The sequence below is a fragment of the Thamnophis sirtalis genome, unplaced genomic scaffold (genome assembly GCF_051295495.1).
Source record: "Thamnophis sirtalis isolate CommonGarterSnake01/CBP01778 unplaced genomic scaffold, rThaSir2_p1.2 scaffold_11, whole genome shotgun sequence".
NCBI lineage: Eukaryota > Metazoa > Chordata > Lepidosauria > Squamata > Natricidae > Thamnophis > Thamnophis sirtalis.
The window spans coordinates 42,337,971-42,350,894 of NW_028261391.1; the positions used below are offsets into that span (position 1 = coordinate 42,337,971).

General features: G+C 37.0%; 1 protein-coding gene across 2 annotated transcripts in view; it reads left to right on the forward strand.

Moving 5' to 3' along the window:
* Window positions 1-2,427: 2,427 nt before the first annotated feature.
* Window positions 2,428-12,924, forward strand: part of UGGT1 (UDP-glucose glycoprotein glucosyltransferase 1) — a 51,707-nt gene continuing 41,210 nt past the window's right edge. For both annotated transcript variants that reach the window (XM_014064244.2, XM_014064245.2), the window contains exons 1-9: window positions 2,428-2,551; window positions 4,260-4,396; window positions 4,734-4,816; window positions 5,607-5,737; window positions 6,496-6,608; window positions 7,584-7,758; window positions 9,461-9,557; window positions 11,966-12,044; window positions 12,254-12,354. In XM_014064244.2, the coding sequence (XP_013919719.2) occupies window positions 4,272-4,396; window positions 4,734-4,816; window positions 5,607-5,737; window positions 6,496-6,608; window positions 7,584-7,758; window positions 9,461-9,557; window positions 11,966-12,044; window positions 12,254-12,354 (904 nt within the window). In that variant the 5' untranslated portion in view covers window positions 2,428-2,551; window positions 4,260-4,271. The remainder of the gene's footprint in view (window positions 2,552-4,259; window positions 4,397-4,733; window positions 4,817-5,606; window positions 5,738-6,495; window positions 6,609-7,583; window positions 7,759-9,460; window positions 9,558-11,965; window positions 12,045-12,253; window positions 12,355-12,924) is intronic.

The window sequence follows — 12,924 nt, forward strand, 5'->3', positions numbered from 1 at the left end:
CTCGGGGCGCCCCGCCCACCGTGGTGAGACTTTCGCCTCGTTTTGCTCAGCCATTGGCTGAGCCGCGGGTGGCGGAAAGAGTCTTGGGAGTTGTAGTTCGAGATCCGAACGGCGGCTCAGTCAGGTGTCGCGAGATGTTGAAGCAAAAGGAAGACATGCGATTGGTCGACTACAAGGAGGCGGAACACCTAGGCTTGTCTCCGCCCACTAGCCACAGGATTGGCTGGCTATCTCCCATGGAGACAGCTTCGGGAGGCAGAGTGACGGTCTCCTGTTCCTAGAAGACGGCGGGAAACTGGCTTGCTGTCGGTCAGCCGGAAGGAAGATCGCACGCCCTTTTTAATTTTACGTTAGTTGGCGTCTCTTTTCCGAACGAGATAAAGCAAATGCAGCATTATCTTCTAACCTTCTGTGAAGTTTTTCTCCATACATAAAACAGTATTTGATGAGGAGCCGGACCTGCTCTATCGCGCGCGTATTAATACAAACATGTAAATACGCTGTTCAAGTAGCTGTTGCTTGAATAATCGTTGCGATCTGCCAAATGTTACGTAGCAACGTTAAAAATATCTAGTGCAGCCTACAGCTACTACGAGGATCCTGTGGCCATCGGAACAACTTGAAATCCCAGCTGAGTTGTGATGCTCAGGAATTTCAGACGCTTAATTCTTTCCTCTCCATTTTTAATCCCCTAACATTTACACACAATTATAAAGGAGCCTCGCATATGAAGTAGACTCCGGTGTCTGAAATAAATTGCATGTTGTGTGTTAACCCAAGAACAATTGTCAGTCTTGCTGTACTGATTAGCCAAATTATTTTTTTTAATCATGAAGATTAGCAGAATTTATCTGTTGTCATAGATCATGTTGAAGGATTGAAAGTGTTTCTTTACAATTTTAGGGTTTCAGAACATAACAAATTACTTTAAAAAAAAAAAATTTCAAAGCTTTAGAGAAACTAGACATGAAAGATTTTCCAAAGGTTTTTCTACTGGTATTCCTCCCTGGTGCTGGGAAAAGGTTTAATAAGATTTGTATCTAAACTCAACCAGTATTAGAATATTACTCAAAAGCACTATGTAACAAAAATGATTCCAGCTTTACAAGCTGAAACAATTTCCTGTTCCAAATATATGGAAATCAAATATTTTGGTAGAGCAGGGGGGAGGGGGTCAATCTCACGACCATGTCATGTGACATATTGCAACTTTCCCCCTTTGCTAAAATGGGGTGGATGTTGCCAGTGTGTGATGCATCTGACTCGCAGGCCACAAGCTTGACATGTCTGTGGTAGACATTCTAATTGTAGATGGAATGGTTTCTGACAGTAGGATTAGCATCTAAACGTACTTACATTGTTCTGACATGAATGAAAGTCTTGCATAATCTAGCATGAATTAACACTAGAACCATTTTCTCAATTATAATATAGCGGCTCCCTATAAGCATAAGTTTTCCACTGCATTTATGAGATGTAATTTCGGGGATTCACATTGAAAGATCTGTTGAGTTATAACTAACCCCCTGCCTCTTACTCCGATTCCTTCCTATCTTATGAAAATAAAGGTTGAACTATATGGGAGAATGATCCTCAGAAAGTCATGCTTATTGGAGAAGTCAAAACAGGAAATGAATTATGGACAGAGCAATGTTGGCTTTCATGTAACTCCAGCCTAAAAACATAGGCCTTAGAATCTACCCTCTGCTTTCATGTGCATTGCTAAAAAAAGTGTGAAAAGTGAGAGGGACTTTCATTTGTGAGAAAAGAAACTTAGGTAAGTTTGGCTAATAACTCAAAATGAAAATTATTCTCGCCGGCATTAAGTAATAATGCAATGCAATGCAATGCTCACGTTTCTGTTTTTTTGAGATTTCTCCAGAAGATTAAACAAAGAAAGCAATTCCCATTAGTAATCAATGAAAGAGATTATGCAATTTCCTTATTGGTAAATGTAAATGAGAATATATTCACAGGCAGAAAGGCAAAATAAGAATCCAGGATCCCGGAAGAACACGGCCGGTATTAGCAACACTTCAGCTACTTCACAAAAGAGAGACAAACATTTTAAAAAAGCCCACGATATTTAATATCGAGAGGGCGGAAGCTAACTTCCCACTGTCTTCTGGCAAACCCGTAAGCTCTGCTTTTCCTCCCGAAGCCGTCTTCACCGAGAAGGGCAGCCAATCTTGATTGCTAGTGGTCGGAGACGCCAAGCCACCTAGACCAATTAACATTTCTCTCTTTTTTTCCTCGACGTCTCGCGACACTTGAAGTAGACGCCGTTCGGATCTCGAACTGCAATTCCCAAGGCTCTTTTCGCCACCAATGGTTCATCGGCTCAGCCAATGGCCGACTTCAACGAGGCAAAAGTCTCCCCACGGTGGGCGGGGCGCCCCGAGACCCAATCATTGCGAGGCAGAGGAGGGTGGTTTGTTGCAGCAGCGGAAGCCACGCTCCCGAGCGAGCCCCCTCGGTGTCAGTGCATGTCGTAGTGATTCTGGTGTTTGGGACGTTTCCGGAGGGATATCACCGCTCCTTAACGTAGCAGGTAAGGCAGTGGATCGAGGGAAGGGGCTGCCCTCGAGGATCGGCTCTGCCTCAAGCAACCGTTACTGTCCTGCTAAACTTTACGCCAGCATTTCCCCCAGCCAGATGCTTTGGATTGTTTTCATACCGAATCCTCACGGTTACGTTGCGTGGGCATAAGGGAATCTGCAGTACAACATATCTGGTCTGTCACGCTCTGGGGGGCGATCGCGTTAAGTTCAGCTATGCCCAACAACCTGCCGTCAGTTTTAGGCTGATCATGTGCCACCCAGCCGGTTTCCTTTTCCTGTATTTGCAAAGAGTAAGTGAAAGTGCCTCCTGGTTTTTGTGCTCGTTGTCATGTAGTGTACTTAAGCAATCAGGACTTTTTTTTTAACTCTTGCTAGTTTGGCAGTTGGGAATGGAGCGTTAATGCAGGGAATGGAGCGTTAATGCATCGTCCGATCTTTTAACGAAATCAAAATGATCTGTGTCTTTTTTCTGTGGAAGGAATGAGAATCGGGAAAAGCCGAAACGCTTCCATACTTTTTGTGGGGGGCGGTAGAAGAAAAAACAGCAGAAATATCCGTGATGGGAATTTGCCATCTGGTGCTTTCGAATTGTTTTTGTGCCTACAACTTTGTGTTTATATATTTACTGTATTAAATACATATGGCTGCCCATCTACTAGAACAGCGGTCACCAACCAGTGGTCTGTGGACCACTGGTGGTCCATGAGAAAATTTTGGTGGTTCGCAGAAAAAAATATTTGCATTTTTATATTGCACTAAATACTATTTATCTTTTTAAAAAATCATATTAGTGGTCCGCAGGATTTAAAATTATGAATTTACTGGTCCCTGAGGTTTGAAAGGTTGGCAACCCCTGTACTAGAAGGAACTCTGGGAGGCTAACAAATGCACAAAACAAAATACAGTTATAAAGGCTATTTGACTGCAAATGCACTGATGCTCTGATAAAACTCACATCCATATTCAACCACATCATGCCAACTCCATCAACTGTCTCATGCCCTGACCTCTTTATCTGGGGAAAAGGCAGTAGGGTTGTGCATCTCTAGTGGGACTGGCGGGGGAGGGGCTTTATTATAAGGCAAGGGCCATGACAGAGAAGGTATATTTCTGAGGTTCCCACCAAGTGACACTGTTTCATCAACAGTGCTCTAGTTGTATCATACAATACTTCATATCCTGCAGTGCCTTTGAACACTAGGGGGACCATCCATGCATAGAAAGTCTTCATAGCCACAATCCAATCTGAAAATGCTGTTGCTTTTTTATTCCAAAGAGTGTCTAAGAATTTGTCAAACTGGACCAGAACTTCAGAAACCATCCCCAATTTCCTCTGGAACTCTACTGGGTTCAACTTTAATAAATCCCTACCTTATGTGACCAACATTTAAAAATAATAATTATCTGACACATAAGGAGGGCACCAGACTGGTTACTCCTAATCTGTAATTTAAATCAAGATCAGGATTCTCAATTGTCTAAGTGTTACTGGACTTCCTTCCATGAATAGTTAGTAGACAGGAATAGTGGATATTGCAATTTCTGTACCATAGATTTTATTATAATTAAATCTGTCCTAGAAGTGCTTTTAATTTTGGTATAGAAGTCTAATAATCATAGCAAGCCGTCTTACTATTGGTGAGTGGTTTACATTTCTTAAGGACTGCATTTTAAATATTCGTATTTTCACTTTTTTAGTGTTTTTTTAAGATGGGGACTGTAACTGCACTTATTGGAATTTGGATGACCTTCTCCCTAGCTGAAGCACATTCAAAAGCTGTTACAACATCCTTAACTACTAAGTGGTTTTCCACACCTCTGTTACTTGAAGCAAGGTAAAAATGTTAACAGTGTCTTTTTTCCTCTGAAACATTTTATGTGTATATATAAAATCTCATTTATTCATGTTACGGTCTTGTATGTCATAATAGTATTATTATATGTTGCTGTGTGTTGGATGATCTTAGAAAGTTGATGAATCAATATATAATTTGAATATTGTAAATATATGCAGGTAAGCTAAGAGCACTGGTTTGCTTAAAAATGCCCATTGAATTCATAACAAAATAACATTTGAATCAACGTCTTCTAAATTGCCGTGTTTTTTTTTTCTTTTTAAAATTTAATTGATAAAGTACTATCTTTTTTAAATGAGACTATTTTTTTTCCCAGTGAATTTTTAGCAGAAGAAGATAACGAGAAATTCTGGAATTTTGTTGAGACTTGCCAAAACTTTCAGTCATCTAATCATGATGGTAATTGTTTTTATCCCTATTTGTTTTGTTAAGGTAGTTAAATATATTATTTAGCCTAGAAGATTTTTTTTTAAATCAAATATCTTCATTACAACTGCAGAATATTATGTTTTAATATTCGTAATTGGAAGATCAGACTGTTCTGCAGTCAGATAGGTTCCACCACAAAAGCGCGTAGGACAAAATCGTGCTCGACAAAAGCGCGCTGTGACGTCATCACAGCGCGACGAAAAAGATCGAAAAATGTAAAAATAAAGCGAAAACCTTACCCTAAGCCCCCCAAACCTAACCCTAAACCTAACCCTAAACCTAACTCTTAACCTAACCCTAAACCTAACCGTTAAAGTAACGAAAAACCTAACGCTAACCCTTATCCTAACCCTAACGCTAACGCTCTAAAGCTAACCCTAACCCTTAACCTAACCCTAACCCTAACCCTTACCTTTATGTGAATCGGCTTGCTTTAATTTAATTTTTATTAATTTTTATTTGAATTTTTCGATCTTTTTCGTCGCGCTGTGATGACGTCAAAGGCGCGATTTTGTCGATCGCGCTTTTGCCGTCCGCGCTTTTGACGGGTCACGGTCAGATATGGATGGCAGTGATATTAGGCCTGTCTTAATTATTAATGGAGTCTTTATTTGTTTTATGTTATGATTTTGCATTTTACTCTAGGCAATTGTATTCCTTATTGGAAGAAGCTGGATTGTAAAATCAACTGAAACAATTATGTTTGAAATCCTTCTTGTGTTTCCCTGAAAACTAAACAATGTATCTTGTTCATTGACAGGTACTGATTATTCCTCTTACAATGCAGTGCTGCAAGCTGCTTCCCAAAATCTCTCACCTTTGCAGCAGAACTTGTTGAAGTTTGTTTTGTCTTTACGCTCCTATTCAGCTACAGTTCAAGCCTTTCAACAGGTTAGACAAAACATTGGGAACTTTATGATGTATATTTTCTTTTAAGCAATAATAATTAATAGAAAAATAATAGGTTGCTTTTCCTTTTAACCTATCGGGACATAACTTAAAAGTTCCCCCTCACTATTAAAATTGATTAAATTAATCATCATCAAATTTGGTGTTATCCTAATAGCTATTCTCTATCCTTCCATTTTGTTGCTGATCCAAAAATAAGGTTATAATTAATACTGTAAAATTATTACATGGAAATCTGTTTAGATGGGAACAGTTAAAATTGCAAAAGCAAATAACTCCTTTTTAAAATCTTTCTTACTGACTGCCATTCTTACCATGAACAGTATACATGAAAACAAAACAAATTTGCAAAGAGAAAAAAGTGCTAAAAGAGGTAGAAGAGAACAATTGAAATTATTATAAGACTGTTCCCTGTTTTTCATATAGCTTAGTGATTATTTCCTCAATTGTAAATTAAGTGGCAATTTCTTTGTGGGATGTATATCTGGAAAGGTTGGAGAAGTTAATTTCCACATTACTTGCTTGTATCTATCTGGACTGAAAGCAGAACAATTATGAAAAAGTTTTTATTTAAGTTATTGCTGCTCAAAATTATTCCTTTTCACTATTTAGTTTTATTGATCAAATTATGCTACGCAGATGAATCCAATAAGCTACCATAAGACTAAGGTCCCATTGCTCTGATTTTGATGAGATGGAAGCTGTCATCATTTTATTAAAACAGATACATTTTAATACAGATAGCCGCTGATGAGCCTGCACCAGAACAATGCAATGCATTCTTTGTTGTTCATGGAGAGAAGACTTGTGAAGCCGACAGGCTTGGAACACTCATACAGACTGCATCCAAAAGGTTGTTTTGTTTTTTTGCCAAGATATCCTAAAGACCTCATTTGTTAATGAAGGGATTTTACTAAATGTCATCTTTTTGAAGATTTTATTTCTGGAGAATATGTAAGACCTGATAAAACCTTTTGCTCCTTTTAAATGATTCAATATTACTTGGAAAATGTGGAGGTGATCTTAAAGGGAATGGATATTTATCTGTGATTTCAGGATTACTGCACCAGTGAGAGCGTTTTGATCTTTTTTTTTAATCTAAGAAATGGAAATAGTTTTTAAAATTTAACATGAGGATTTCTGAAGATTGATTAGAAAAGAAGAATAGGAGAATTATTGAAATAATAGGTGGGAGTTCCCACCCTCTTTATACAGGTCTTGACTGAAATAAGCATTTAATTTGATATGCGAAGAAGCAAGCAAATAAAAGCTTTTCTTCAAAGTCCACATTTGTAAACTTCAGTCTGCTTGACTTAGCAAGCAAAGGCCTTAGTTTTCTTTTCCTTATATTTTATTATTGTGATGGCTTTCACATTTAGTGATTGATAGTATTCTTTCAGATATAATTGTTAATAAAATAACATTGTGGGTTAATTTGGATCAAAGTATAATTTAATGAAAGTGTAGGCCTTGTCCATTCAATTTTGTCTGTTCATTAGGTTGGAGCTAAGGTTCTCATAAATGGTATTTCTCCTGTTTTCTTCTGAAAATATCCATCGTAATAGGAGTATACATATTTCCAAAGACAGTAAAATCTATGTCATTTGGAGTATTAATTATGCCTTCTTATTTCAGAAAACAACAATAAGTTTCATGTGTGTATGAATTGAAAGTTTATGTGTCTCACTTTGATTAAATATTGGATGACAATCAAGTAACCTTTATATACTGTTCTTGTGTCTCTGGCGCCTGATTTAATAAAGCACTGCTTTTATTTATTTATTTGTTTATTTATTTGTTTGTTTATTTATTTATTTTCTTGCTCCAGGCCAAAACCTTTTATGTTCAAAGGGGACCACAAGTACCCGGGATCAAACTCGGAAAGTCCTATTGTAATCATGTATGCTGAGATTGGCTCAAAGCAGTTCTCTGAATTTCACAGACTTCTTGTATCAAAAGCCATTGCAGGAGAAATCAACTACATTCTTAGACATTATGTTGCTGTAAGTTCTAATACAATCGTACAGAGCAATATGCATTGTTTATAAATGTTTTATCTTTATTGCATTCTAGTCTAAAATTGAAAGTGCTGATTTTTTGTCTAAAGACTTTTATGAAATCATAATAATTGCTCATACTGTTGCATAGTTCTGTGGTTTTCTTTCACTATATTTCCAAAGAATTTTGCAAAATGCTTCATGATACTTTTATTAGTTATGGATGGCATAGTGGTAGCTAACTGTATAATTGAGAGAAAATTAAATTGAAAAGATCATTGTATTGCATTCTCATAAATCTGGATGTAGTTATTGCTTAGATATCCAGAAGATTCAATTCATAGTTTTCTACTTTTAACATTTACTAATGATTTAAGAGGTAAAGATTTTGAGATGATCCAAAATCAGATACAGCAACTAATACCATACAAAATAAAAAAATGAAATAAAATGATCATGATAAGTCAAGAAAGGTTCAGAAAAGGCAGTTAAAATGATTAGAGAATCCAAGAGAGACAGAATGTTTAGCTTTGAGAAGATGATAGGTATGATCCGAGCCGAGGTGGCGCAGTGGTTAGAGTGCAGTACTGCAGCCACTTCAGCTGACTGTTAGCTGCAGTTCGGCGGGTCAAATCTCACCGGCTCAGGGTTGACTCAGCCTTCCATCCTTCCGAGGTGGGTAAAATGAGGACCCAGACTGTGGGGGCAATATGCTGACTCTGTAAATCGCTTAGAGAGGGCTGAAAGCCCTATGAAGCGGTATATAAGTCTAACTGCTATTGCTATTGCTATGATAATACTTTTTATATTCCTGAAAGTATGTCATGGAGAACAGTTTAAGCTGTTTTCTCTTCTCTAGCAAGCAACACACAAAACAATGGCTTAATCTTACAAAAAAATATAATCCCCTTGAATTTTAGGAAAAATCTCACAATTGCAAGACTACTTTGCAGTGGAATCATTCCAGAGTGTTAACTTGCTATCTAAAAATGAATACCATTATAATCAAAAGCATCACAATACTTTGTCTAGAATAATATTTTGTTTCAATTGTTTTTTTTTACATTTTGGACTTGCTGGAGAGTATCATGATATGATTTTTAAATAAGTAGATTGTTCCCTCCTATTCAAAGCAGGGGTGAAATCTCCTTACATTCGCTACCGGTTCACAAATGTGAGCGTATGCATCACTTCTGAGCATTCGCAGGACCTTCTGCGTCTGCACAGAGCGTCAAAAATGGACGTGATGATGTCTGGGCAGGTGGGCGGAGCCTGCTACCGAGTGCTTGTGCAAAGGTAAATAGCACAGTGAGAGGGGGAATTAGCTGTGCTACATGATTTATATTAGCTAGAAAGCAGGAAATCCTGCTTTCTAGCTAATATAAATCGTGTGTCACAGCTGATCGTCGGAAATACTGGTTCACTTGAACCGGTAGAAATTTTTACTACCGTTTCAGACGAACTGGTCCAATCTGGTAGCATTTCACCCCTGATTCAAAGGCACTTTCAAGAAAACGAGATTTCCTACTGCAGGTTGTTATGCAGAGGCCATAATTCTCCTTTGATCAATGAACGTTCTAATTTGTGAATTATCTAATTTAAATATAGTTGGATAATATAACTCATAGTCTTGCAAAGTTGTAAAAAATAATCTAGGAAATGTTTTGTTGGACAATATTCATGTGATTTTACTTTTATTTCCTTGTAGAATCCAAATAAGGAAAAAGTCTACTTGTCAGGCTACGGAGTAGAGTTGGCCATTAAAAGCACAGAATATAAGGCTAAGGATGATACCCAGGTGAAAGGTGAATTCCTACCTTTAAAAGTAGTAATAGTTTCATGATGAAATAAGTTATGATGAAAAGTTCATTGTGATTCTCTTCATAGCCTAACAGCTTTTCTGGGCATTTTAAGGCTACTTATTTATAATCATTATTCATCCTTTTCTTTAGCTAGAAAGGGATGTAGTAATTGTATTTATATTCCTTTCTTTAGCAGTGCAATTTTCATATGGATAAAAGAAGGTAGTTCCTCTCCTCAGGTTTATGAACTAAAAAAAATCATAATATAAAAGGGAAAGGGGTACCTTAGTACTCGTTCTTAATGCTATAAGGATCTTAGGCCTTTTGTCCTAACTCAGTGGAATTCCTGTGAAGAAAGAGAAAGTCTACTGAATCTTACTTCTTGGGGCTACAGCTGATAGAGATGCCATTTTTCTCTCTCCTCCCACAACCCTTTGTTGATATATTTACCCCTGCCCATTTTCTATAAAGTGGGAGACTGAGTTCTAGTCGCAGCTTAGCCGTGAAAGCCAACTGGATTACTTTGGGTCTAGACACTCTCTCAAACCAGCTCACTTCACGTGGGAAAATAAGATCAGGGCTAGATCAGTTCTGTCAACTCCCAACCTGCAGGCCAGATGCGTCATGTGCTGGCCATGCCCAGTTTAGCAACGGGGGAAAAAAATCCCAATAACATCACGTGATGGTGATGGTGCGAGTTTGACATCCCTAGGCTAGATCAAGGAACTTATTTTTTAAATTTGATGCCCTGCTTATATGATGAGTCATTTGTTTGTGCTGTACTTTGGATAGAGCCTCTGTTGAATTCTGCCAATCAAGGAAAAGATTCTGAAGATGGTATCCAGTTCCTTGACTTAACATTGATTAACACTGATTTGTTGTATGATTTGCTACTGGCTTCTGATGGATTTCTCTTTGGTGTAATGGTTAAAGCTAGAAACTATAAACAGTAAATTCTAATCCTACCTTAGATACAAAGCCAGCCGGGTGACTTTGGATCAGTCACCCTCTCCCAGCAAGTCCTAGAAGAAAGAAATGGCAAACTGTTTCTGAAAAACCTTGCCAAGAAAACTGCAATGATATGTCCAGAAAGTGCTTAATGGCATCCCCCTAAAACAAAAATTGCCGTATTTCATCAATATCCTGATTATTATTAATGGCTTTAAAATCTTGAAAATACATGAGAATGTGTTGACTTTTCAAAATGTCTTATTTGACTACTAATAAAAACTATTCTGATTGTTTTGAGGCAAGTAGAGTAGAAATAGAATAGAACAGAACACAATAGAACAGAACAGATTTGAATTCATTATTGGCCAAGTGTAATTGGACACACAAGGAATTTGTCTCTGGTACATAAACTCTCAGTGCACATACAAGTAACTAGTAATAAATCATGATCATAATCATAATATTCAATCATATATCATAAGATACAACACTCAGTAATAGTCCTAGGATATAAAAGAAGCAATTAGCATAAATCATAAGATACAAACAGCAAAATCATAAGAAGCTAAGGAAATAGGTATCTAATAGGAAAGATGAGAAGGATAATAGTAATACAGCCCTACTAAGTGGTTTGACATCCCAGGGCACAAGACAGTGTTGACGGAATTAGTTGTTTAGCAGAATGATGTCATGGGGGGGAAAGCTGTCCCTGTGTCTAGTTGTTTGGTATGCAATGCCCTATAGTGTCGCCTTAAGGGAAGAAGTTGAAACAGTTTATGTTCAGGATATGAGGGGTCTAGATATTTTTACAGCCCTCCTGGCCTGTGCAGTATATAGGTCCTCAACGGAAGTCAGGCTGGTTGCAGTTATTTTTTCTGCAGTCCTAATTATCTATTGAAGTCTGTGTTTGTGTTGTTTGGTTGCTGTGCCAAACCAGACAGTTATAAAGGTGCAAATGACAGACTCAATAATTCCTTTGTAGAACTGTATCAGCAGCTCCTTGGGCAATCTGAGTTTTCTGAATTGGTATAGGAAGAACATTCTTTGTTGTGCTTTTTTGATGATGTTTTTGATGTTAGGTGTCCGTTTTAAGTCCTGAATGACTTAAATAAGTGACTTCTTTTAGTTAAGAGAAAGTTTTCAACATCAATCTCCTTTATAGTCTATAGATATGTTGGGGTTGATGAGACAGCATAAAAGCAGAACAATCAGGGTAGTGGGAATAATTGGAAATTGCCACCCAGATAGAATGTGGCCTTGATAACAGGATACAAAATCAAAATCATTAATATGAAATTCTTAAGAAATGGGATCATTATATTTTAGAAAGTATAGTGATTATCCTCATATTAGAAAAATAGAAATGACTTGCTTTTGTCCTAGCCTGTCTTCTCTGTTATTGACTGTTTCCTGTTTTTTAGAATAACTTCATAATTTACATGTTGTTCATATTTTTGCAGGTACAGATATAAATTCAACAGTAATAGGTGACAGTGATCCAATTGATGAGGTGCAAGGATTTCTGTTTGGAAAATTAAGGTATATCATTGTATATGTAGATAAGCCTGCTGAGCTTTCTTTTTTTATATTTCCAAATCAAACATTCTAAAAAGTGGCTTTCAGTTTTGTGTTTCCCAAAACTAAAACGTATAAGATAGTGGAAAGTTAACCTAAATTCATATTGACCAGGGCAGTTTTTGTTTGTTTGATGATTGAGATTGATTGTCTGATGTTTTTTGCCCTTTCAGGCAATCACATCCCCATTTGGAAGAAGAACTGAAAGAATTAAGAAAGCATCTTGTGGAAAGCACCAATGAAATGGCACCATTAAAAGTGTGGCAGTTACAAGGTAATCTGCCCTTAATAGATTTGTCTCGGGTCTGTATTGGGCAAATTTCAAAATTATACTCAATGTAAATTTGTGATCAGTTGTCTGATTACAAATTGATCACATCCTTGCTTTGGAAGTAATTCTGTAACTTCAGCACGAAGTATTCTTGTGACAACAAAATTATTCACACATACAAATGTGTTTGGAAGTTATGCAAGATTTGTTTCTTCTATATACTGAAACTTTGCAGGAACTCAAAGCAAGCAGATATTGGCAGACATCTGAAGCCATATTAAAATGCATTTAGAATATGCTAAAATGGTTTAAAACATTTGAAAAAGAGCTTGTTCAAAACTATTGTAAAATGCAAATAAGAGCATGGATTATATAGGAATAGAAACAAATACAGTAAGTTTGTGATATGTGGGTGTAGGCATGCAGGTGTTTAATAAGATAAAAAAACAACTTCAAAACCAAGTTGTTTTTTAAATCTTATTAGCCAATTACAGTTTGACAATTGTCATTTCTTTATATTAAGGTATTCAAGAAGATGTCTGTAATCAAATTGATAAAATGTTTCTTTGCTTG